This window comes from Malus domestica, chromosome 15 (assembly GCF_042453785.1).
Source record: "Malus domestica chromosome 15, GDT2T_hap1".
In the NCBI taxonomy this organism is placed as follows: Eukaryota; Viridiplantae; Streptophyta; class Magnoliopsida; order Rosales; family Rosaceae; genus Malus; species Malus domestica.
Window position 1 is genome coordinate 42,065,831 of NC_091675.1, and position 26,409 is coordinate 42,092,239.

The window sequence follows — 26,409 nt, forward strand, 5'->3', positions numbered from 1 at the left end:
CCACACTTTTTTACCAAAACAAACTGAACTATTTATCAAAGTTAACTAGAAAACCACACTTTTTTACCAAACCACACTTTGTTTATATTGTATGTTGGTCATCTTGATTTTGTTTTTCTTTTTCGGAAATTTATTATGAATTAATTTGTGTTATACACATTTGATGTTGTTAACATTTTTTCAGAAATAGTGTTCTTTTTTTATGAAACAGTGTATATTTCAGTTTATTTTTTGTTTTTGTGATTCTTGTGTTTTAGAACTAGTGTAATTTTTTTCATTTTATATGTATATTGTTTAACTAATAGGTGTTCATCACATTTTATGTTTTTAACATTTTTCAGAAATATTGTTCTTTTTTTTTATGAAACAGTGGATATTTCAGTTTACTTTTTGTTTTTTTTTTTGTTTTTTGTTTTTTTTTTTTGTGATTGTTGTGTTTTATAAATAGTGTTATTTTTGTTCACTTTATATGCATATTGTTTAATTATTAGGTACTGATTTATTTTACAAAGATTTGAATTTAAATTTGCAATCGATTAATAAACAGTTGTTGTTTATTAATAAACAGTTATGGAGAATGGTAAACTAGCTCGGTTTACATATGGTGGTTTATGCGTCGTTAGTTCTATTTCATCATTTTCTACCTTCAATCAGATTTGCATTGATCTTTGTTCTAGGTTTAAGTGTTTGAGAGTTGGTTGTTTTGAGTTGCGATATGGTTTGAATGAAAATCCTAATTGCGTGTTAGATTGTGATGTCGATGTTCTGAACATGCTAATGGTTCTTGATGTTGTTGGGAAATCGATTGTAGAAATATTGGTTATAGATAAATGTGATGGTTCCATAGTTCAGTTACCTTCGGAAAGCACATCTTCTTCTTGCCGTACATTAGACTCTATGATTGTTTCTAGTGAAAATGATCATTTAGGAAAGTATGGTTCTTATGGTGTGCACAATTATATGTCATGTGAATGGGACAATTACATAGAATCTGAGGGGCAAGTCTTTAGGGGAGGTTGTGTTGATTTCCGAGATAAGTTGAAGAAGTTTTCTGTTGAATGTGGTTTTGATTTGAAGTATTTGAAGAATGATAAGAATCGCATTAGTGCAGAGTGTTCTAGGAAGGAATCTGATGGCTGTCTTTGGCGTGTGTATGCATCCAAGTGTGATATTAATAACTTTTTTATTATTCGGAAGTTGCATAATCTGCATACATGCAAGGGTATGATTCAAAAGAAGAAAAACAAAGTTGTTGGCCGACAGTTTGTTGCTTCTCTCATCAAGGATAAGGTTCAGTCAAATCCTCTTATTAAACCGAAGGAGATCATTTCAAATTTAAAACAGTTTTATGGATTAGATATCGATTATTCTACTGCCTATTTTGGCAAACAGATGGCAGTTTTTGAGTTAAATGGTGTTGATGTTGATGCTGACAAGTTCTTGCCTTGGTATGTTGAATCTGCTCGTTCAAGCAATCCTGGATCTGTTTTTGAGCTTGAAGTTGTATCGGAGAGCAATAGATTTCTTCGTTTGTTTATTGCTTATGATGCATGGATAAAAGGTTTCATGTTTTGTTACTCGATGTTATTCATTGATAGTACTTTTATCAAGAGCAAATACAAGGGAACACTTCTGTCTTACTGTGCAAAAAATGGTAACGATGGTGAGTTAATAATTTCAGACTTTTATATTGGATATTATTTGTTTCTGTTTTCTTACTGTGCAAAAGAAACATATCCAGAACTAGTTGAAGAACAGTTTAAGAAATAGTTCAATCAGTCTCATAAATAGGTGATACTTTGACTGCATCTGTTTTTTTTTTTTTTTTTTTTTTTGTGCATTGGTCTTTGATTTTATGTTCAAATAAAGAAAAAAGGTTGCAGAAGTAGTTCAAACAAAGTATACTAAATAGTTCAATTACAGTTTCAGAAGTAGTTGACATTTGACAGTGCATTTTCACTTATGCTGTGCAGAGATTTTTGAGCTTGCTTATGCTATTGTTGATTCAGAAACGATAGCAAATTGGAGATGGTTCTTGGCAATATTATCTGGTATATTGAGGCCTCAAGGGAGGGTGATCACATTTATGTCGGATAGACATGATGGTATTTTGAAGAGCATTCGAGAATTTTTTCCCAAGTGTCCACATTCATTTTGTATTGTTCATTTGAAACAGAATGTGAGTACTTTATTTCCAAAGGCTGCTGGTGAAAGACTAAAGAAGAAAATGATGAATCTGTTGGCAAATTGTGCGTACGCATGTACCCCATCTGATTTTGATGATTGCATAGCTGAATTCAAGGATAATGGGCAAGGGCATGTGAAGAATTTTTTGTGTGATTTGCCAAAAGAGAACTATGTCATTGCCCATTTTCCTGGTAAGAGATGGGGATCGATGAGCAATGCACTTTCAGAATCTTTTAACGCCATGGTGTCGAATAGTCGTTGTATGCCACTTATGGATCTTCTTGAAGACATTAGAGTTCGGTTGATGGGTAGTATGGCTGAGAAAAGAATATTTGGTCAGAATATTCATACGATTTTGTGTCCAAAGAAAGAAAATGAGATGAAGTTGATGTTGAAGGAGGGCATGCATTGGAGGATTAGTCATTCTGATGCGGATGTTTTTGAAGTTAGGACAGAGTGGAATCGGTTTGTTGTTTGTTTGGATGATAGGACATGTTCTTGTGTGCAATGACAGCATAATTATTTCCCATGTTCTCATGCTTTGCAGGTGTTGCAACATGATAATCGTGATGTTTTTTATTACGTTGATGATTACTGGAAAGCAAGCTTTTATCGGAAAACATATCAATTTGTCATGCATCCATTTTCAGATTTGGAAAAACCGAATGTTGATACTATCATAAATGGTGTGAGGCCTCCAATTACAAAGATTCCGTCTGGAAGACCAAAGAAAACTAGGATCAAATCTACTGGGGAAATCAGTGGGAGTAAGAAGACTGTCACTTGTAATAGGTGTGGTTGTTCGGGACATAACAAGGTTTCATGTAAAGTTGTTATACAAGAGGGTTGATTTGTTTTCTTTTTTGTTTTGAGAGATGGGAGTTTTTGGTGATATGTACCAGATTTTCATTTTGGATATTTTTTTTTTTATTTTGTTTCAATTGGTGTTTGGGAGTATGTAATTGTTGATTTGGAATTATGTTCGAGTAATAAATATGAATTCAATGTTTTAGTATTTCCAGTTTTACGAAACAGTATGTTGAGTTTGATAAATAGTTCAGTTTGATAAACAGTAAATACATATCTATGTTTATGGCTTTGTGGTTTCAATATCTGTTTTGTAGGTTGTATGTAAGTTCGTGTGTTGCATTTTGGAGGAGGCAAGTATGTTGGTTTTCATTCTTGATCTAGTTAATATTCTATTTTAGGTAAGAGAAAATGAAAAAAAACCACACTACTTATGAAAGTGAAGTAGAAAACCACACTTTGTTACCAAAGCAAACTGAACTATATATCAAAATGAATTATTTATGATAGTGAACTAGAAAACCACTTTTTTATCAAAGCAAACTGAACTATTTATCAAACTGAACTAGAAACCCACACTTTTTAACAAAGCAAACTGAACTATTTATCAAAATAGATTAAAATTTAGATTAAGTCATGAAACAAATATATATATATATATATATAGAGTTGTGTCAAACATGTTTGACAATGACATTTGTAAATCATAGCAAAAGTAAGCTTGAACATGTAAGTATTGCTTCAGTTTAGACCAATACTTTCCACCATCTCTCAGATTTTCATCTTGAACCTTAAAAAGTACATCCGCATCAAAATTACATATAATCCGTACTTTTTATTTTTTATTCTAATGTCCAATACTTATGAGTTGTTGTGAGATTTCGATATATGCTTCAATGACACACCCCATCCCGAAAGAGGGCATGCTGGCCGTCACGTGAGAGTGATGTAACCATTTACACAGTTCGGAAGCTTTAAAAATAAAATTACTAAGATGAAACACCCGAGGGTGAGTCCTACTTTTATGAATTCTGTCAGAACACCGTTGGATTCCTCGTGGCCACCAAAGCTCTGCTATCTAGAACCTGGAGGGGCGCTAAACAAAATTGAATGGGTCAGTAAAACAAAGTTTTTCGAAAACCTTTCATTTAAAACATTTCTAACCCCTTGCTGTAAAACCTGTATACTTCCCTAGAAAAATAGTATATAAACATATATATATCATCAAAAGCTCAAATTACAATCCTTCAACGCTTTTCAGAAAGAATATGCCATGCCATGCCATGCCATATGCCAAAATATAATATGAATGCATCAATATAAATCAGGTGAAATAATAAATCAACCGGAGACCCTACAGTGGTCCTGTACGGCTGATTCTATAGCTCAATATCCCATCCAGCCGGAGTCACCAACTGTGACCTGTACGGCCCTGCCGGAGTCACCAACTGTGACCTGTACGGCACTACACTGCACGTAAGTCGGAACTACCTATAGTAGTCTGTACGACTAAGATGGTGAAATAATACGCTCTAGTGCTTCTCATCAATCATCGGCGCGCATAATCTAAGGTCACCTACTAGTCGGAACCCCTCTAATGGTCTGTACGACTAGCATGTCGGAACCACCTCTAGTGGTCTGTACGACATCCACCTACTTGGATCCAAGACGAGCGTGCGGTGTGGTGAATAATATAAGCACTAACACCATGATTGTAGGTTATGAGCTATCAACATAATATACATCATCAATGATTCACATGAATAACATAAAACTCACCTGATACTTACCTGTGCGTCCACAACACCAATTCACATATATATATATATACATATATACATCAATATCAATTCATATAATTATAATATGCATCATGGCAATTGAAAACATACTTTCATATAAATTCAATTTCTGGGGCAATTAATAGTATATAGGTAATACGAAAAAAAAACAAAAACTGCCCACTCACCTGGAGTTCGCCCTACAACTCCCTAGCACAATACATCAAGGCGTCATGATGATCGGCGCCTAAAACAATAATCAAATCCAACCTCAGAAATCATATCGATAGAATATATAACTTATATAAAACACGTCACTACGCAGTTCGATCCGGAAGATCTGCAACTCAGATTTCAAATCCATAACTTCTAGAGGTCCACAATATACCTCTAGGACAACATCCTAAAATTTCATTACCATCCAACGGTCGGATCTCCGTCAATTTCCAAAACCAAGTGATTGTTAACATTCTATTTTATGAACTTACAACGGTCGGATCGTCAATTCACATTTTCACCTAACCACGAATCGTAACCAACTTAGGTTCAATTATTCAATTTACGTCCATCAATTATCACAACTGAACCTAGAACCTTAAACACATGCTAATAATGACATTGGCGGGCCATTGGCTATGCGCCGCCGCGATGAATACGCCACCGCGATGAATACTCCACCGCGATGAATACTATATAAACGTTATTTAAAGCATATAACCAACAATTCTCAATAACTTCTCATACGGTGCTCAATTTGGGTATATGAATATACCACAATGACCTACTCGATGTCACGGAGGTCGAAAAAATTTTAAAATAATTTTTGGGCTTGTCACGCACCCCCACGTGCCAAGAAGGGCACGGGTTCACGTGCCCCCACGCGCGTCTCCTACCTTGGTTCGCCGAATTAGTTCGCCGGTTTCTGGGCAGTTTTTCAAATCGCTATAACTTTGTCATTTCTTCACCATTTTCAACGTTCTTTATATCAAAATGAAGATCTTGACGAGATGAACACATCCATACCTGCCTCGACCCCCAACTCACCGGGGATTCACCAGAAAAAGCCTCGAAAGCCGTCGGACTCGCCAGAAACTGGGTAAGTTTCAAATGAGTATAACTTCTTTAATACTCAACGAAATTGGGTGAAACAAAAACGAAAGTTGTATTTCTCGAAGAGACGAAGAGAATGGTACCTCGCATAACATCTAACTCTCCGTGGTTTAGCTGGAAAATGCCTCGAAAGGCACGGGTCAAACTTGAACTTTTCGATCTCGATATTCTTACGTCCAAAAACCTCCAACGAACTACCCCAAGCCTCCTAAGGACCTCATGAAGCTTCCTACAAGCTTGAAAACTCCTAAAAATCAACCAATACAAAGTTGATGAATAGTGTCACTCGGTGCTTGTGATTTCGACGTGAAAACGTTGAAGTTCTTACCTGAAATGGGTATGGATGAACTCGTATCGACGAGATGAAGACGATAGTGGTCTTTGTTTCCTCGATCTGTAAATATTTGAAGGTCAATGGGTGTCGTCCGTACGAGTTGCAGAGAGAGAAGAGAGAGAGGGTACGGGGAAGGAGAGAGAGAAGAGAGTGGTTTGTGTGGGTGTGTACGTGTCCCGTATGTGATCCATCCAAATCAAACCATAACCCAACTTTCTTTAAGTCTCTAGTTCACTTTAGGTCCAACTTTAGTAAAATCATCCAAAAATCAACTTAATTAAGTCACACATACACACAACCCCACTTGACGACCAAGGGTAATTTCGTAACTTCACGTCCTCGGAAATGAAATTCCGGAACGGGCTGTGACATTCAAACTATACATATATATAACTAAAATGCTTTTAATTTTATAACGTACAATGTTGGTTTCTGTTGTGCACATGTTCTGTCTTCTTTGACTTGGAATTCAAAGTCACTTTTGATGGAATTAATTTTCTTTATTGTGGCTTGAGTTGAATCCATAGCATTTGAATTGCTTGTTGATTTTCTTGCTTTATCCAACCAATATTGAACAAAGTGGCCATGCAAAAATTTATAATGTAATAATAAGATGCTTGTTTTCTATAAATATGACTGAGTTTTTGGTTGTACGTTTTTGCTTACCACTATTTCTGCATTTTCCCAGTAGCAATCAAAGTCCAGATCTTCATCTGTTGTGCTTTGTTGAAGAGAATTGTAGTGAATTATTTTTGCATTTTTTGTGTCCAAAACTACCAAGGAGAAATGGTTGTAATGAAACAATGGGAAGAAAATCTTTGATACTATTCCATATTGGTCCATCAATTGGTTGTATAGCCTTTCCTTGTTTTGCAGAGTTGTTTCAATGATTTGTTCATTGATGTTGTGCTGTTGAAAATGAAAATCATCAAACATCATAATTACAGATTAATTGTTCTAACTTTTATATGTATATGTAAATAATTTTTTGCAGAATATTAGTTGTTTTGTTTGCTCACAAAGATTGTTGTGGAGACATAGAAGTTCTTTTGTTTTGTGATGTTCTCTTTTTCTCTTTTCAGGTAGCAGAAAGAATCAACAATCTGAGTTGATGGAGGTCCATTTGCCATCAAACTATGCAGGTCTTCTTTCAACACCATTATTCTGTAATAGTTGAAATCTGTAGTTTCAGCCGTCCAGTATTCATTGCTGCAAGATAGTGCAAAAGTATTAGTTATACAATAATTCGTCAGTGCTTATAAAGTTATGGGAGTGTAAAAAAACTTCAGTTAAGAGTTTTGTTTTGTATTACTTACCTGCTGTCTATTGACCAGAATTGAGTTATTCTTCTTCTATAATCTGGTTTCAGCATCTTGTACACTTGAAGTTGTGTCCAATTCACACTGCTGTCTATGTGATTTGTTGCTGGAAGGTCATCCGGTTGTGAAGAAGGCTCATCTTTTAAATCTCGGTTGAATGATGGAATTTCACCCAAGACTTTCTTTCTGTTTTTTATCGTTGGCTTTGCTGCTTTTTGGCTGAATGTTTGCTTTTTGGCTTGTAGATCATTCTTGTTGAGAGCATTGTTGCTTTTTAGAGCTTCAATATCTGTTTCTTGTTCTCTTTCTTTTGCCATTGGTGAAACATTTTTGTTCGGCAATGTGTCAATTCTGTCACTATGCTCATTTGTTTGTTGTATTGCCTCTTTTTGCACTATTGCTTCTTCAATTTGTTGCTTGTTTGATTCTGAAACTGGTTTGGCATTTTCCTTTTTCTTTTTCTTTAGAATTGGTTTGTCATTTTCCTTTTCCTTTCTCTTGATTGTTGTTGGTGGTTGGAGTGTTTGGCATCTTTTCTTCTGCATCATTGATTCACAATTGTTCTGTTCTTTAGGTTGTGTCTCCCTCTTCCTCTGCCTTTGTAGTGGTTGTTTTTTTTGCACCTTTTTTTTTGCAATTTGCATTGGTTCTCCAACTTCTTCTTCAGTAGTGGTGTCAATCTGTAGATGAATTATCTCCTTCTTCGTACGTGATCTGTTTTCTATTTTTCCAAGCATTTTCCTTTGTTCTGTCCTCTTTGTTGTTTTGGATATCATTTTGACATTGGCTTTGGTTGAGTTTGACATTTATACAATTATTCTAACTGAAACCATCTGTCAATATAGTTTTTATTAGAATGCAACTTGATCGTAAACAAATAAAAATCAGTATGAGTACACAATTATATTTGAAACATACCAAGGTGAATTACTATTTATGGAATTGGAAAACATTTTTATAACTGCATAAATCTTTATAAGATTCATATAACTAAATAAATTAGAAATAAAAATGTACAATAGGAGGTGTATTATGTGTAAGATCTGGAAAAATTGCAATTCTATTTATAAATGAAGCAATTGTAAACTGTTTCGTAAACACTGTTTATTAAACTTTAAAAAACACAAACTATTTACTAAATGTAAAAATTATTAACAGACAATCACACTAGTTCGTGCAATAGCGTAATATATGTTTATACTACTTGTTCGTGAATGCATCCCAGATTTTACTATTTCCATACATTTCAATTCTATTTACAAATGAAGAAAATTGTAAACTATTTCGTAAACAGTGTTTATTAAACTTAAAAATCGTGAACTATTTTACTCAAATGTAAAAATTACAAACAGAGAATCACACTAGTTCGTGTAATAGCATAATGTATGTTTATATATTGAACGATTAGCTAGTAAATAGTCTTTTTTGGGTGGATCTGTGATGGATTCGTACTGTTAGTAAATAACAAAATAAATTTAAGCAAATAGTAATCTGGGTTTTGTTTAAGTTGATGCATGTTATTCTATATGCTTGATTCCAGTAGATGTTTGTTATATAAACAATGAACCGTATGATTTTGTGAAATATGTTGAGAAAAATTGTAAGATTGTTACCTTTTGTTTATTTTCTGGGTATTTCTGCGACCAAGTTGCTCAGCGAAGTTGAAATTTGCGTGAATTCGTCCGTAAAAGAACTGGAATGATGTACAAAATCGGGAAATGAGGATTGATGATTTGAGCTGGGGGCTGGGTTTTTGGTTTTTTTTTTTATAGTGCATGCAATTTCTTCATCGTGAATGGCTTATCTGTGCGTGAAAATGGGAGTTGGTGTTAGGGAGAGAAAGTGAAGTTAGCGCGAGAGTGAAATGATGATTTTTGCTAGGCGTTAATTATGCGTGAAGGATGGGAATTTTGGGTGCTGATTTGGAACCAAAAAAAAAAAAAAAACTGTTATTTTTTATTTTTTAGATATAGTGTGTACATATATTTCAGAAACAGTTTAAGTTATCTAGTTTTTTGTTTTGCATAAATTTATCTAATTTGGTAACTATATTCTTTGGATAATAAAAGGGAACTTTAACAAAAAAGGAAGTGTCAAAATGTAAGCATGTGAAATTTTTTAATATAGTTCTCATTCTTATAAGTTATAACTCAAAGAATCAGGTATGTGAAGTTGATTGGCTTCATACTAAACTTCTTTTTCATTTTTATATGGTTTCTTTAGATGAGTAATGGTATTAGGCTCCCTAGGGCAAAAAAATTATAAAACATACGCAAGTATGGGATGGGCACCAGCATACAAGCCCACCTGAGCTTGGGGTTTTGTGTGTAGATGTACATTGATATAAAATGTAATTTGTAAAACTCAAGCTAATGTAATAAAATCCTCATCAGGAATGTCATCATATTGACCATGTTTATTTTGTTGTCTTCTGTCTTCAAGTATCTTCTTCAGTCCATTTGCATAACTATTCTCGTGATTCACAAGTGTAGTTGCAATTTGAGCTCTTTTGGCAAATACTTCTTCCTTCTCAAAGGTGGCTTCTATTGGTTTGCCCTCTTGCACTTGGGTTGCAAATTGAATGACAAATATGCCACAATCCAATCTGCATTTTTTTTTTGGAAAAACAAATAAGTATGACATATAATGAGATCATATTATAACATTCGATGACATATTAAAAGTGAAAAATGAAACTATTTCTTGTTCGTAACACTGTTATGCAAACTGGAACTATATCTGAAACTATATTATGACACTATTTTGCAAAGTCTAAATTTATAGTATAGTTTCGTACAATGATTTTGTTTTCTGTTTTCTATGTCTCATTTCCATATATTTTTAGTTAGATGACATATAATTACTGAAAAAATGAACTATTTGTTGATTTGTAATACTGTTTCGTAAAGTGTAAAGAATGAAAAATCAACTATTTCTGAAACTTCTTATGACATTATTTTGCAAACTGCAAACTATTTTTTCAAGTATGAGTCTTGCGTTTGAATGTATGATTTTCATGGTCCTTCTTATGTGTTTGAATGTATAAATTTGATTGAAAAATACACATTTATTAATCTTACTTGGTTTGCAAATTGAATGACAAATATGCCACAATCCAATATGCATTTTTTTTTTGGGAAAAACAAATAAATATGACAGATAATGAGATCATATTATAATATTCGATGACATATTAAAAGTAAAAAATGAAACTATTTCTTTTCGTAACACTGTTATGCAAACTGGAACTATATCTGAAACTATATTATGACACTATTTTGCAAAGTCTAAATTTATAGTATATTTTCCTAGAATGATTTTATTTTCTGTCTCATTTCCATATATTTGTAGTTAGATGACATATAATTACTGAAAAAATGAACTATTTGTTGATTTGTAATATTGTTTCGTAAAGTGTAAAGAGTGAAAAATCAACTATTTCTAAAACTTCTTATGACATTATTTTGCAAACTGCAAACTATTTTTTCAAGTATGAGTCTTGTGTTTGTATATATGATTTTCATGGTCCTTCTTATGTGTTTGAATGTATAAATTTGATTGAAAAATATAGAGATCAACTTGTTGTTTGTACTTACGAGTCCTCCTTTTGTTGTGCGCAAGTTAAGCATCTTTGAATATCTATTGTGAGGTTGCTGTCTCCTTTGAAATCTTTGTAAAATGCTTCTATTTTGTCTCTCTGCCAAAAAAAAAAAACATAAAAAACAAAAAAAACAACAAAAAAAGAAATTGTATTATGAAGTTTGATTTTTCCTATCAGCATAAGAATATAGTTTGTAATTGAGTTATAGTTTTGTTCTTACCACTTGCACAGCATGATCAAAGTATAGGTCTGTATTCCCATGTACCCTTAGTAGTTTGGAATTGTAGTGTGTCATTTTTCCATTTTTAATGTCCCAACTACCAAGCTGAAGTGAAAGTAATGCTTGATCAATATGAAGACCTTTCCTACTTTATCCACATTATCTTGTAAGACTGTCTTCAATGTTTTGTCAATGTGCTCCTGATCACTCTTGCTTTTCTCAATCTCCATATCATTCTGAACCAAGAATACACATTTAAAGTTTTAAAGTGAATGCAAGGCCTTTTGTAGGAGGCAAGTATACAAAGCAAACTAAACTAATATCAAAGTGAACTATTTAGCAAAGGGAACTAGAAAACCACACTTTGTTACCAAAGCAAACAAAACTACATATCAAAGTGAACTATTTAGCAAAGTGAATTAGAAAACCACACTTTGTTACCAAAGCAAACTGAACTACATATCAAAGTGAACTAGAAAACCACACTTTTTTGTAAACAAAACTGTTTGGCACTTACAAAGATGAATGAAGGAAGATACAGATTTTGTTGTTGCCTCAATTTTGATTCGTTTTCTGCCATTGTGTAGAACGAAGCATCAATTATGTTGGCGTCGATTGCTCCATCCACAAACAATGATGTCAGATCTGATTTTAGGACAACAAGGTCAGTCGCCATGTACCCTTGCCTTAGTTGCATCCAGAAGTAGTCCCTGTATCAGAAAATTAAACGTATTATATATCTATGTATATATGTGTGTGTGTGTGTACACATGTATTAAGTTATGATTAATAATGTAAACTTACATTTTCTCTTGTCTGTAATATTCCTTGAATTTTTCTTTTGTCTCATCTTCAAGTAACTTGTACGCCCTTGTTGATGCAGGTAGATGATACCGTTTGTCAAGCTTTTGCTTTACAGGTTTATTTGCAACCTTCTTTGCAGGTTTGTTTGCTATTTCTTTAGCAATTGGATTCAAGGGTGATTCAACCTTGGGCTCCTCCTTTCCTTTCTCAATTATTGGTTCCAATGGTTGGCTTTTTGACGGAAAAATTGAAGGGCTTTCATTGTCACTCACAACATATATATATTTTGCCTTCTTTTGTTTTCTCTGGATGGGGATATAATCATAATGTGGATTGACATTTAGTTTACGATCATCACTCCTTCGAATATTTTTTACCAGTGTTCTCGTCTTCTTTTTGGTAGTCTCTTTTCCTTGCTTTTCAGCATCCTTGATAGTTGGAGTCTGCATTTGAACATCTTGTTAAACTCTTGAGGTTCCTTTTGCAGTGGCAGTGTCTTTTCCTTCATGTTCTTGATCCTCCTTATTTTCATCTGGATCATGATCAGTTGCATGCCTTTGTTTTGGATCCTCCATAGCCACATCATTTTTAGTTGCATTCTCTTGAACTGGATCATCAGTAGCAGTATCCTTATCATGTGTATGCTCTTCAACTTGATCATCATTATCTGGATCTTCTTTAAGTGGTTCATCCTCCTCTGGATCTTCCTTGGTTGAAGCATTTAGATATGGTACTATTGCTTGATTTTCCAGTAGCTTCTTCTTCAAACTTCCAATTTCATCCAGAAGTTTATTTACTTTCATAGAAGCTGCTATGTTCTTTAATTGTAACTGTATCATTTCAAAATTCATTGAACTAATCTTCTGCTTGTCCTCAAGTCGTTCTTGCAGAAGCTTTTCAATGTTTCTGTTGAGGGCTCCAGTTGTTTGATTCATTACAATTGAATTTGTGTGGAGGTTGTCAAGTGCATATATCATCATGTGATTGAGGACTAGATACCTCTTTTGATCCATGCTCGCACATCTTTTAAACTTTTCAAAATCTTCCACACCTAATGTGTTATCAATCCCGATGAAGTCCTTTTGATAAATTGCATCAAATTTCATCAATTCTTCTTGGTACAGTTGATCAAACTGTAACTGAGCTTCAGTGATGGTGATGCTTTGATCTTCTTCAACTCCAACTTTAGTTCTCTTCCTTTTCCTTCATGTTGTCTTCTTTTTCTTTTTCTTGGAAGACTCATTATTTTGTTGAGGATAAGGAATGGCATTACATTCTTCTTGGTTTATGTTGGAATGCTCCTTTGTTGGTTCTTCAAAACAAGGAATACCTCCACCAATCTGCACAGTGACACATTAAATAGTTGTTAAATTACATAATAATGTCATTGTTTCGTAAACATTGTTTATTAAACTTTAAAAAACGCAAACTATTTACTGAATGTACAAATTATTAAAAGAGAATCACACTAGTTTGCGTAATAGAGTAATATATGTTACTATTTATTGAAATACACTTTTCTTTTTGACACTATTTCTGTATTATATAAATGACACTATTGCTGGATCTGTTTTATATAAATTACACTTCTGAAACTTTAAATTGTAAAGATCACTATGTTATGAAACTGTAAAGTGCAAAAATATACTGTTTATTGAAATACTTTTATTATTTGTCATTACCTCAATTTCTTCAACTCGAATGTCTCTGATTGCTTTATGGATTTTCATTATGTCCCATCGTCCAATGGCAGGAATCATGTTTTCTCGCCCACTTATTGTCTCCACCAGATTGGTGTGAAGACAAATCCAATACTGCATGAAATAAGAACTTTGAATTACTTTCTTGTGTAATTTATAAGACATAATTCATGTTTTTTAAATATAGTTCTTATTTCTTACCAAAATAAGGGCAGTGCATCCGCTTGTTGTTGCTGATTCTTCTCCATTTTTCCTTTTTTTCTTCGATTTGTTAATCCTCTTGAACAAGTAGTCCCTCACTCCTTTTGCCCAGTTGTATTTGATGATTTGGTCCAAATCTCCACAAATTGTTATGAAGCTCAATGATAGGATTTTTACTACTCATGTGAACGGGCTTAAATTTCCTATTTTACTTGCAAGAATCACAAGGTTATTGTAGTATAAACGGATCTCGCAAGGTCGTCTCCACAGGGATTATTAAATAATTCGAAACTAATCAGATTCCATTTAATTATTGTAAAATAGAAGTTTAGGTGATTGATTTTATAACCTAATTAAAATAAAAACGAAATTAATGAATTAAAATAAACAATCTGCAATATTAGAGCTAGAGAGAGAAAAAAAACAGTTTTGGGAGAATCAAATTAAGAAAGCACTAGGGTTCCACCATCACCTAGCAATCCTATGAACTTTTACCAATTACTCATGATCTACACATGCCACTTTGAAGGTTAGATTTTCCTAATTCATATTCTACTTGGAACCTCCAACATAGAACGTATATCTAACATGCAACCCGTCCGGACGTTCGGATCAAATATGAACATGAAAGACTCATTATGCTTTATGAAAACCCTTTGAAAAACCATGCAACCCTTAAGACGTGATGTTCATCCTAAGCGAAATTACAATTATTAATCACAAGAAGCCAGCGTCAATTTCAGGGAACCTTCCGACCAAAATTGCATCAAATTACTTTTCTAAAGATCCTAATGGTGATCAGGCATTAAAACAATTAGATAGTTTTTATCCCGGTGATTAACAATTCAAAGTATGCATGCAATCAATCATAAACAATTAAATAAAAATCACATATTCATGCTAAGGCTCAAGGCTTCGCCTTAGCAAAAGAAATTAGTTACGCATATTCTTAATTAAAATCATAGAAAATATTACTAAGAAAAGGATTGAAAACACCTTCAAGTAGAAAATCTCTAAAACCCTAGCAATTCTCTCTGTCTCCAAAATTGCATAAAAGAAAGTGTAGAGAAATATTGTAGACGGCCAAGCAATATATTTGCTAAACCCCCTCACAAACCCTAAAAACAGGTCATTTCTTCCCACTAGGAAACTAATAATAATAATTAAATAAAATAGAAAACATAACCCTAAATTAAATGGTGAAATTCGCCTAAAATCTGAACACCCACGTTTTGGACCCATAAGCTGCTCCAAAACTGGCCCAATATAGCTGGATGTAATGTTTGGAATATTCTGAACACTTCTCCAGAAGGCCACGAACCCATCCAAGGTCATCTTGGGCTCCAAAAACGCCATTTAAGCCCAAAAATGTCATTTTCCAGCACTGCACACTGCTTCTTTATTCCATCGTCAGAAAATAACCGCTTGGTGAAAAAATCCCAAATTTTGATACGATCAAGCTAAGTGACTCAAGAACGTCTTCCAACTAGAATTACTCCAAAAGTCGTCCATTTGGTCCTATTTTGCTCCAGAGGAAGTCGAAAGTCCTATATTGAAAATACAATTCAAAGTATCAAAATTCTTTCAAAATATTTACCAAAATATACTAAGATTAGGGTAAAATATATAATATAAAATCTACTCATCAAATACCCCCAAACTTAGCTTTTTGCTTGTCCTCAAGCAAAACAAGACTCAAACAAAAATAAAAACTTAACAAACTAGACAACTAGCTAAAACTCAACCAAGACAAAACTTCCACCTTCAAGTTGCAATCCATAGCAAATTTTAAAAACTAGAACATCTTTTCAAAAGTTCCAACTAATCCCACCACAGAGTCTAAGCTATTTAGAATCAATTAGAAAAGAATTCATAAACTTCCTTTGGTGTAAAGTGAACCACATAGTTAAGGAGACTCGATTAAAACCCTTACCTCTCGTCCTTCTTTATTTCACACATACTAACTTTAAGTATAACTATTTTTCTTTTTCTTTTTCTTTTCAATTTATTTTTATTTTTATCAGTAACAGTAGTGGTCGTGCAATGTCGGTTCACTTAAACTTTCAATCCAACTCATGTAGCGAGCTTTAGGTTAATGACTCCCAAACCACTAGGGCTTTAGGGCACTAGGTGTAGAACACCCCTAAGGACTTATTAACCCGAGCTGAAAAGGCTACGAAACCAACTAACCATCCTGCCCCATGCCAAAACTCTACCGTTTGACGCGGGAATCACTGCTGATTAGGCAAGACTGGCCCGGCTACTAGGCAAAACCTCGGGTGAGACAATTATTACTTTATTCACAATAATAATTGACTTTACTTCAAACAAAAATTAAAAATAAACTTAGACTAAAAGCAAGTGTTTCAATCTCACTCCCCACAAACCATGTTGGTGTGATGTGCAAAGTTCAAAGTATAATTCATGAATTAGTGTCTAAGCAACGATAAATAGAAAAGACTCTACTGTGGGATTAATCTTCATCATGTCCATTTGTTCTAACGTTTAAAATAATCTATGTATATTAACTTAAAAAGAATGAAAATTCTTAACTGACATAAAAATTTAAATCCTAAAATTTTACTTTCCCACCCCCAAACTTATTGCACACTTTGTCCTCAAGGTGCGGAAAAAAAAAAACAAAGATTGAAGAACAAAAATAAAAACTGTAAAAGATAAAACAAAAGCCTAAAATAAATAAACTAGAAGAAAAGTAAAATAGAAAAGAAAACAAAGAAATTAAAAGAAACAAATAATAAAACATAAAGAAAAGAAGAAAAAGGACAAAGAGCACCTGGATTCGAACTGAAGAACTGGCGCTAGTGAAAGGAAATACGGACCAACACGTCCAAGTCCACACTTGTGTCAAAGTGCAGCAACAACTACAATATATCCTGATGCCACAGCTTCCTATTTGAATTGAAAAACCCTAGCAGTTGCTACATCTGTGCCCTTGCCTCGAGCCCAGAGCCTCAAACGGCTGTCTATCTCTCCGTGTCAGACCATCCCTTTCAACAGACAAGGCTGGCCACATGTCATGCATCCATGGGGTTAATTTCTTAGGATTCCAAATCAAAGGCTAAGATAAACCCCACTTGCCCACCTCTCTCTCTCTAGAAAATCTAAAAAGACTTTTAATCTCTCCATTGTCTTCTCAGTTCGGCATCCCTCTTCATACAAACCTTCCATTTTATTTTTTATTTTTCAGCTCTCTCTCTAGAAAGTTTGAAAATACTTTTAATCGCTCCATTCCATAGCAAGTCCTTCTTCCTTCCTTCCATTTTTCTGGCATTTCTCCAATTCATCTCTGCTCTCTTCTTCATTACTCTAAAAAAAAAAAAAAAAAAAAAAAAACGCAAGAACCTTATGCCTTTTTAGAAATGCAGCCTCCTCCTCTCTCGTATTTCTCAACCTCATTTCTCCCTCAGCCGCTCAACCACATACGCGTGCGGGACCTTCTTTCACACAGCAACACAACCACACGCACTCTCCTCCGCAAGAACCCCAAAACCAATGCCTCTGCCATGGAAATGGTAGCACATTTGAAGCTTAAATCTGCTCAAAAAGGTAATCTTCGTCCCTGTCCTTGTTGAATATGTGCGCAGTGGATGATTTTATTTATTGAACATTATCTTATGCTGATCTGCTTCCTTTGCGAGGATGTGGATCCGCCGACAAAACCGAGGAGAATGACAAACAACATGCAAGCAGCTCAGATCCGAGACATAAAGGGTAAAATTACTAGCCTTCATAACTAATCTCTCACTGCATGTCGCATATAAGCTGCATCCGGCATTTGTAAAATCTGTGCATCTTGTCAGGGTACAAAGGTCGACGATCTGGAAGCGGAGCACTGACAATGAAAAGGAACAACAACTAAAACACTGCAGATCCGGTTCCTGGATAAAAAAGCCATAATGTCATTAGTCTTTCTGTTGTGAACTGTGCAGGACGACAATCTGGTCCTAGAACAAAGGAAGAAAACAGGACCCGCTTGGACATCACAAATCCGCCTCCCATCCGAAGGTAAAACGAATCCTGGGTTGTGGTGTCTTGATTTGTAAAAATGATATTTATGTCCCAGCATGGTTTCATTGTTGTTGTTTTTTTTTTTTTTTGTGCTCAGGGAATGCAGATCCATGATAGAGCCCATGGGAAGGGAAGCGGATGGACACACATCAGCTTCAATAGACAAAACAGCACAAACTTCCAAGAGCCCAGATCAGTGCATCTGGGAGGTAAAATTTCATATCCTTGCAAGTTGAATTGTTGTAGATCTGGTAATAATAATAGATGTACTCAGTTCTGTGGTGTATGGATCTATGATTTAACCGTGCTTCTCGTCCATGCATCGCAAAACTGAGCTGCAGAAAATTAACTGCTCAAAATTATGTCTCTATGCTGGATCTGCAACAATCTCCCCCAAACTTGCATCTGTGAAAGACTTTTTATGTTGACTGCTTTAAATTTCCAGCATAGTGTAGATGTGGTTGATGTAATGGTAGACTTGCTGCTGGGTGTAGGATTCCAGCATAGGACACACTTTATTTTTCACGTTCGCAACCTGCAATTAACCAATATGCGTTAAAAAATAAATAAAAAATAAAAAATCAAATAAACTTGGTTAATAAAATCAACTTGCAATTTTCCATTTTTGAATTTTTCGTTTTTTGTTTTTTTTTTCTTAATTGAAGAGAAAATCAAACGAAAATTAAAATTAGGAAAGAGTTTAGAAAAATTGGATTGCCTCCCAATTAGCGCTTTATTTTAAGTCTGTAGCTAGACGTTGCAGAAGTCCGGTGGCTAGATCACTGGTTCCTTCAGAGTTGATGACTCACCTACACCATGTTTCTCTATGCATGGTTTTAGTTGATGTTTGGTAACCTTCAATGAGAAATCTGTGCCCTTAGCCTTAATGTCCACATTACCATTCTGAAAAACTTTAGTAACTAGAAAATGGCCTTTCCATCAGGACTCTTGTCTCCCTGGACTTGACTTGAAATCTGAGCTTAACAACCACACTTTTTTACCAGGCTGTATTTTTGCACAACTTGGACTGCTTCGCAATTTTTTATTGCCAGAAATGGGCGGCCCAAAATGATGGGTGTTGTCAAATCCTCATCCATGTCCAACACCATAAAATCAGCCGGTAAATATAAATTGTCAACCTTTACAATAACATCTTCAATGACTCCTCTAGGGTAGGTAATTGAACGGTCAGCCAATTGAATAATACTGGAGGTTGGCTTCAACTCACCTTCACCTAAACGTTTAAAAACAAAATAAGGCATTAAGTTTACACTAGCACCTAAATCAATTAAAGCACTTTTAAATTCAGAATTGCCAATAGTACAAGAGATAGTAAAACTCCCTGGATCTTTTTTCTTTGGAGGCAATTTATGCAATAAGACCGCACTGCATTGTTCTGTTAGAATTACTTTCTCGGAATCCACAAGCTTCTTTTTCTTTGTACAAACGTCCTTCAAAAACTTGGCATAAGATGGAATGTTCTTGATTGCATCAATTAATGGAAGATTTATTTGAACTTTAGCCAAAGTTTTCATGAAATCTGTCAACTGTTGATCTTTAGCTTTAGGCTTCAACCTTTCTGGATAAGGCATAGGAGGCTCATAAACACGTTCTGCAGTTTTTGTGGTAGCTTCTGCAGTATTTTCGGATCTGTCTTGGGACTGCCCAGAATCTGCAGAAATTTCAGAATTTGCAAAATTTGCAGATTTAGTTTGAGGCAGTTCTGCTGCCTGCGAATTTCCAACAGAATTTTCATGTCTGTTGTTGTAACTTTTGCTAGACCGTAAAGTCTGTATAGCATTGCATTCTTCTCGTCTTCTTGGATTAGGTACTGTTTGACTAGGAAATGTACCCGGAGCTCTTTCTGAAACCTGCAAAGCAATCTGCCCAATTTGTTTTTCCATGTTTTTCATTGCTGCTTATAGATTTTGGATTTCTTGAGTAGTAGTATTTGCCAATTTTTCAATTGCAACCTCCCAAGTAGCATTAGGTGCAGCAGGTTGCTGTACCTGCTGTTGAAATTGAGGCCTAGAGTGTTGATCGTTGTCCCACTTTAGATTAGGATGATCTCTCTAACTTGGGTTGTAGAAGTTCAAATACGGGTCATATCTGAGACGTTGGAAATTGTTAAATGCATTAACCTACTCTGCTGTAAAATCTGGACAAGCATCTTTATATGGGCAGCTCATAAAATCATGAGTGATATGTTGCAAGTGCTGCAGGCAGCTTGTAAGGGCTGCTGTACAACAACCTGTGAACCTGGTATTCTTTGTAATAACATGTCAAATTTTGCATCAAGCCTTTTCTCCATTTTTGCAATTTGTGTTGTAACATACGGAGAACCGTTAGACATCTAAAAAACAGACCTAGATTGTGGCTGCTCAACTGCCCACTGCTGAGTATCTGCTGCCATTTTTTCAAATAACAAACAAACCTCTTGTGCATTTTTATCTTTGTACGAACCTCCGCATGAAGCGTTGACAAGAGTTTTTGTAGTCATATTCAACCCTCTGAAAAATATATGCATTTGATCAGTAGTGTTAATACCCGAATGTGGACATTTTCTAATCAACTCCTTGAACCGCTCCCACGCCTCATGAAACTCTTCATTTGGTTTTTGGGGAAAAGATAAAATTTGAGTTCTCATGTCAAGAGTCTTAGAAGCCGGATAATACTTGTTTAAAATTTTTTCACTAAGTTGAGCCCAAGTACTAATGCTTCCAGATGGGAGTGTGAGGAGCCATCTCCTTGCTTGATCTTTCAGAGTGTAAGGAAATAAACGGAGCTTAATAGATTCGGCTGAAAATCCCCTCACCAAGATATTTTTGCACCCCATTAAAAATTCTGCAATGTGCATGTTAGGATCATCAGATGATAACCCATGAAACGTAGGTAGAATATTCAACATGTGCTTTTTTATTTCAAATGTAGACCCTTCCTCCACTGCCGGATAAGTAATGCAACTTGGTATATTTGTGGTATGGGCTGTCAGTGAATCACCCAGGGGCAGACCAGCTTCTGGAATTACAAATGCCATTTTTTCTTTGCTGTGCAGGTCTTCAGAATTTAAAGATTATAGACAAGTTACCTGCAGAGGAGGAACCCTCTGCAAAGTTCGCTCCCTGCGTTTCCTCCTTAAATTCTGCTCAAGTTCTGGATCAAATGGAATCAATTTCTGCACTGTTGAACGGGTGCTGAGCATGCACAGATTTCTGAAATCTACACTGTTGTACTGTTGTAATCTATAAAAATAAAATAAAAATGAAAATTAATTTTTTTAATTTTTTTATATGTATAAACAGCAATAACTAGTTGAAAATCTGATTAGTAGGGATTATTTTAAATAATCCCCGGCAACAGCGCCATTTTCTTGATAGGATTTTTACTACTCATGTGAACGGGCTTAAATTTCCTATTTTACTTGCAAGAATCACAAGGTTATTGTAGTATAAACGGATCTCACAAGGTCGTCTCCACATGGATTATTAAATAATTCGAAACTAATCAGATTCCATTTAATTATTGTAAAATAGAAGTTTAGGTGATTGATTTTATAACCTAATTAAAATAAAAACGAAATTAATGAATTAAAATAAACAATCTGCAATATTAGAGCTAGAGAGAAAAAAACAACAGTTTTGGGAGAATCAAATTAAGAAAGCACTAGGGTTCCACCATCACCTAGCAATCCTATGAACTTTTACCAATTACTCATGATTTACACATGCCACTTTGAATGTTAGATTTTCCTAATTCATATTCTACTTGGAACCTCCAACATAGAACGTATATCTAACATGCAACCCGTCCGGACGTTCGGATCAAATATGAACATGAAAGACTCATTATGCTTAATGAAAACTCTTTGAAAAACCATGCAACCCTTAAGACGTGGTGTTCATCCTAAGTGAAATTACAATTATTAATCACAAGAAGCCAGCGTCAATTTCAGGGAACCTTCCGACCAAAATTGCATCAAATTACTTTTCTAAAGATCCTAATGGTGATCAGGCATTAAAACAATTAGATAGTTTTTATCCCGGTGATTAACAATTCAAAGTATTCATGCAATCAATCATAAGCAATTAAATAAAAATTACATATTCATGCTAAGGCTCAAGGCTTCGCCCTAGCAAAAGAAATTAGTTACGCATATTCATATTTAAAATCATAGAAAATATTACTAAGAAAAGGATTGAAAACACCTTCAAGTAGAAAATCTCCAAAACCCTAGCAATTCTCTTTGTCTCCAAAATTGCATAAAAGAAAGCGTAGAGAAATATTGTAGACGGCCAAGCAATATATTTGCTAAACCCCCTCACAAACCCTAAAAACAGGTCCTCTCTTCCCACTAGGAAACTAATAATAATAATTAAATAAAATAGGAAATATAACCCTAAATTAAATGGTGAAATTCGCCTAAAATCTGAACACCCACGTTTTGGACCCATAAGCTGCTCCAAAACTGGCCCAATATAGCTGGATTTAATGTTTGGAATATTCTGAACACTTCTCCAGAAGGCCACGAACCCATCCGAGGTCATCTTGGGCTCCAAAAATGCCATTTAAGCCCAAAAACGTCATTTTCCAGCACTGCGCACTGCTTCTTTATTCCATCGTCAGAAAATAACTGCTTGGTGAAAAAATCCTAAATTTTGATATGATCAAGCTAAGTGACTCATGAACGTCCTCCAACTAGAATTACTCCAAAAGTCAACCATTTGGTCCTGTTTTGCTCCAGAGGAAGTCGAAAGTCCTATATTGAAAATACAATTCAAAATATCAAAATTCTTTCAAAATATTTACCAAAATATACTAAGATTAGGGTAAAATATATAATATAAAATCTACTCATCACTCCATGCTATGTTTTGTTCAAAATGTTTTGTTCCAGATGTTGCTAATAACAGTGATTGTAGCAAATGCACACATATAATTGAAGCAGTAGCTTTTGCCCCTTCAGGAGTTTTGTCTTGGACTGATTTTTGGTATGCTTCAACAATGTCCTTTTTTTTTCACTATTTTTTGCTTTGCAAAGTATGCTTTGACAAAGCTGTCCTTCATGTTCTTTGTGGATTTGTCTGTGTTTGGTAGTTCAACCCCTTGGTTGTTCAATCCAAATATTTCAACGACGTCTTCACTTGTTATTGCTTTTGGCTCATGATCTCCGAATTTGAACTTTTGTTGCTTGGAGTCATAGCATTGTATGATGTTGATTAGATCAATATCAGACTTCTTTTTTCTGTCCATTGCAACAATTTCATCATCCATGTAGAACTTGATCAGACTCCAAAATGGTGTCTCGGCCAAATGATTGATGACATCTTGGCGTTGTTAAAGCATTGGTCTGTACAATTGCATTGCATTTGCAAACCCGAAAACGTTGCATCTATAATGAACATAAGAAGTTGTAGGTCTTTTATTCTCTTTCTTACGTAGACTCTTTATAGCGAAAGTCTTTATTCTTAGTTTCTTTGTTCCGTCCATCTGTAAGAATAAACATAGTTTAATTATTACAACTATTTTTTACCAAAGCAAACTGAACTATTTAGTAAACTGAACTATATATCAAACTGAACCACTTAGCAAACTGACCTACTTATTAAACTGAAGTAGAAACCACACTTTTTAACAAAGCAAACTGAACTATTTATCAAAGTGACCTAGAAAACCACACTTTTTTACCAAAGTAAATTGAACTATTTATCAACCTGAACCATTTATCAAACTGAACTATTTATCAAACTGAACTATTTAACAAACTAAACTATTTATCAAACTGAACCATTTAGCAAACTGAACTATTTATCAAACTGAAGTAGAAAACCACACGTTTTTTTACCAAAATAAACTGAACTATTTATCAAAGTACACTAGAAAACCACACTTTTTTACCAAAGCAAACTGAACTATTTATCAAACTAAACTATTTAGCAAACTGAACTATTTATCAAACAGAACCATTTAGCAAACTGAACTATTTATCAAAATTGAAGTTGAAAACCACACTTTTTTACCAAAATAAACTGAACTATTTATGAAAGTGAACTAGAAAACCACACTTTTTTAACAAAGCAAACTGAACTATTTAGTAAACTGAACTATTTATCAAACTGAACCAATTAGCAAACTGAACTATTTATCAAAATTGAAGTAGAAAACCACATTTTTTTTACCAAAACAAACTGAACTATTTATCAAAGTGAACTAGAAAACCATATTTTTTTACCAAAGCAAACTGAACTATTTATCAAACTGAACTATTTAGCAAACTGAACTATTTATCAAACTGAACCATTTAGCAAACTGAACTATTTAGCAAAATGAACTACAAAACCACACTTTTTTACCAAAGTAAAGTGAACTATTTATCAAACTGAACTATTTTACCAAAACAAACTGAACTATTTATCAAAATTGAAGTAGAAAACCACATTTTTTTACCAAAGCAAACTGAACTATTTATCAAACTGAACTAGAAAACCACACTTTTTTACCAAAGCAAACTGAACTATTTATCAAACTGAACTATTTATCAAACTGAACCATTTAGCAAACTGAATTATTTATCAAACTGAAGTTGAAAACCACACTTTTTTACCAAAATAAACTGAACTATTTATCAAAGTGAACTAGAAAACCACACTTTTTTACCAAAGCAAACTGAACTATTTATCAAACTGAACTATTTATCAAACTGAACTATTTATCAAACTGAACCATTTAGCAAACTGAACTATATATCAAACTGAACTATTTAGCAAACTGAACTATATATCAAACTGAACCACTTAGCAAACTGAACTATTTATTAAACTGAAGTAGAAAATCACACTTTTTTACCAAAACAAACTGAACTATTTATCAAACTGAACTATTTAGCAAAATTGAAGTAGAAAACCACACTTTTTTACCAAAACAAACTGAACTATTTATCAAAGTGAACTAGAAAACCACATTTTTTTACCAAAGCAAACTGAACTAAAGCAAACTGAACTATTTATCAAAGTGAACTAGAAAACCCACACTTTTTTACCAAAGCAAACTGAACTATTTATCAAACAGAACTATTTAGCAAACAAAACTATTTAGCAAACTGAACCATTTAGCAAACTAAACTATTTAGCAAACTGAACTACAAAACTGATGTGAAAAATAAGTTAACACACAAAATTAAACCCTCTTTTTATCAAATGTAGTAAAGTATGTAAGTAGGGATCGTTCTAGGCCGGGGATTAGGAGGGATTGCTAAACACTTGAAAACTGACTTAAAAACATAAAAACAAAATTTAAAACACTAAACTAGACTCAAAGAATGCAAAACTATACTTTAAAATACTTAAACAAACATAAAACTCAAAACAGCAACCTAATGACTCAAAACTGCCTAAAAACCACTTTCTGGGCAGTTTTGAGAACCTAACAAGAACTTGGACGAAGTTGGATGAAAACTTGAATCAAAACACTTAGAAACACAAATCAAAACACTTTCTAACTAATCTAAGACTTCAAAATAAAGGGGGATTTGTTTTGGACGAAAATTGAAAACAAAACAGAAACTTTAAAACAAAACAGATTGTAAAACGTTTTTGGATGAAAAGGATGGATAAAAGGCTAGTTAGGAGGTTCTTCTCCACACATGACACACTTGCAAACAAAATGATTTTCAGTTGTTCTTTCAATAAATTATGAAACTCAACACCCCAAGTTAATTAGATACGCTTAAATTAACCTTCAAGTTCTCCTTAAGTTAATGAATTGGATGGAAAAGCGCATACAACAATTCAAAGCATTCCTCAAAGGTTCCTTACGTGATGAGCACAATAAAGATACAATCAAGAATCATGAAGCACAATGAGAACTATAAGTGTTGACGAGGCATTCGTTACTATGATGAGCATGAAACTAGTGCCAAGAATTCATTCAACGCGATCGTTTTCAAGCGACCTTCACTACTTGTGATTATAAGATTGTAACTATTAGGTGAAACTCCCTCATAATCTAGCATCATATTCATGCATGAAAACTAAGCGTGCACTCTCAATCAACATACACAAATAAGTTATCAATCAAGTAGATGAACGAATTGAATCCGCAACTTATGAAATAACAACTGAATGTAATCAAATCATATTGCAAGCATGTACATGGTTTCGAATCACCCCCCAACTAAGGGGGTTTAGTTCCTCATTCTTGCAATACAAAGATACATAAAATTAGACATTAAAATCAAAGGAAAGAAAACACCTAAAATGCTCCAACTTGGAAAGCAAGTGCATCAATGGATCTCCCTTCCTCCTTGTTGCGGCATGAAGC

General features: G+C 34.2%; 3 protein-coding genes, 1 long non-coding RNA gene and 1 other non-coding gene across 5 annotated transcripts; 3 read left to right on the forward strand and 2 right to left on the reverse strand.

Moving 5' to 3' along the window:
* The first annotated feature begins 570 nt into the window (after window positions 1-570).
* LOC103425240 (uncharacterized) lies at window positions 571-3,037 on the forward strand. The gene is made up of 4 exons (XM_070812966.1): window positions 571-1,663; window positions 1,974-2,074; window positions 2,177-2,632; window positions 2,735-3,037. Exons 1-4 carry the CDS (start codon window positions 571-573, stop codon window positions 3,035-3,037), a joined length of 1,953 nt encoding a protein of 650 aa, XP_070669067.1.
* Window positions 3,038-6,114: 3,077 nt separating this feature from the next.
* Window positions 6,115-8,275, reverse strand: LOC139191936 (uncharacterized). The gene is made up of 5 exons (XM_070812967.1): window positions 7,536-8,275; window positions 7,239-7,428; window positions 6,886-7,128; window positions 6,214-6,279; window positions 6,115-6,132 (listed from the first exon to the last, which is right to left on the reverse strand). Exons 1-5 carry the CDS (start codon window positions 8,273-8,275, stop codon window positions 6,115-6,117), a joined length of 1,257 nt encoding a protein of 418 aa, XP_070669068.1.
* Window positions 8,276-17,353: 9,078 nt separating this feature from the next.
* LOC139192610 (uncharacterized) lies at window positions 17,354-18,625 on the forward strand. Its single transcript, XR_011576827.1, has 3 exons — window positions 17,354-17,796; window positions 17,886-18,106; window positions 18,191-18,625. It is a non-coding gene; the product is annotated as an uncharacterized lncRNA (long non-coding RNA).
* A 242-nt stretch (window positions 18,626-18,867) lies between these two features.
* Window positions 18,868-19,997, reverse strand: LOC139191937 (uncharacterized). Its single transcript, XM_070812968.1, has 2 exons — window positions 19,095-19,997; window positions 18,868-18,996 (listed from the first exon to the last, which is right to left on the reverse strand). Exons 1-2 carry the CDS (start codon window positions 19,995-19,997, stop codon window positions 18,868-18,870), a joined length of 1,032 nt encoding a protein of 343 aa, XP_070669069.1.
* Window positions 19,998-20,638: 641 nt separating this feature from the next.
* On the forward strand, window positions 20,639-20,743 carry LOC139192625 (small nucleolar RNA R71). The gene has a single exon (XR_011576839.1). It is a non-coding gene; the product is annotated as a small nucleolar RNA R71 (small nucleolar RNA).
* Window positions 20,744-26,409: the final 5,666 nt, after the last annotated feature.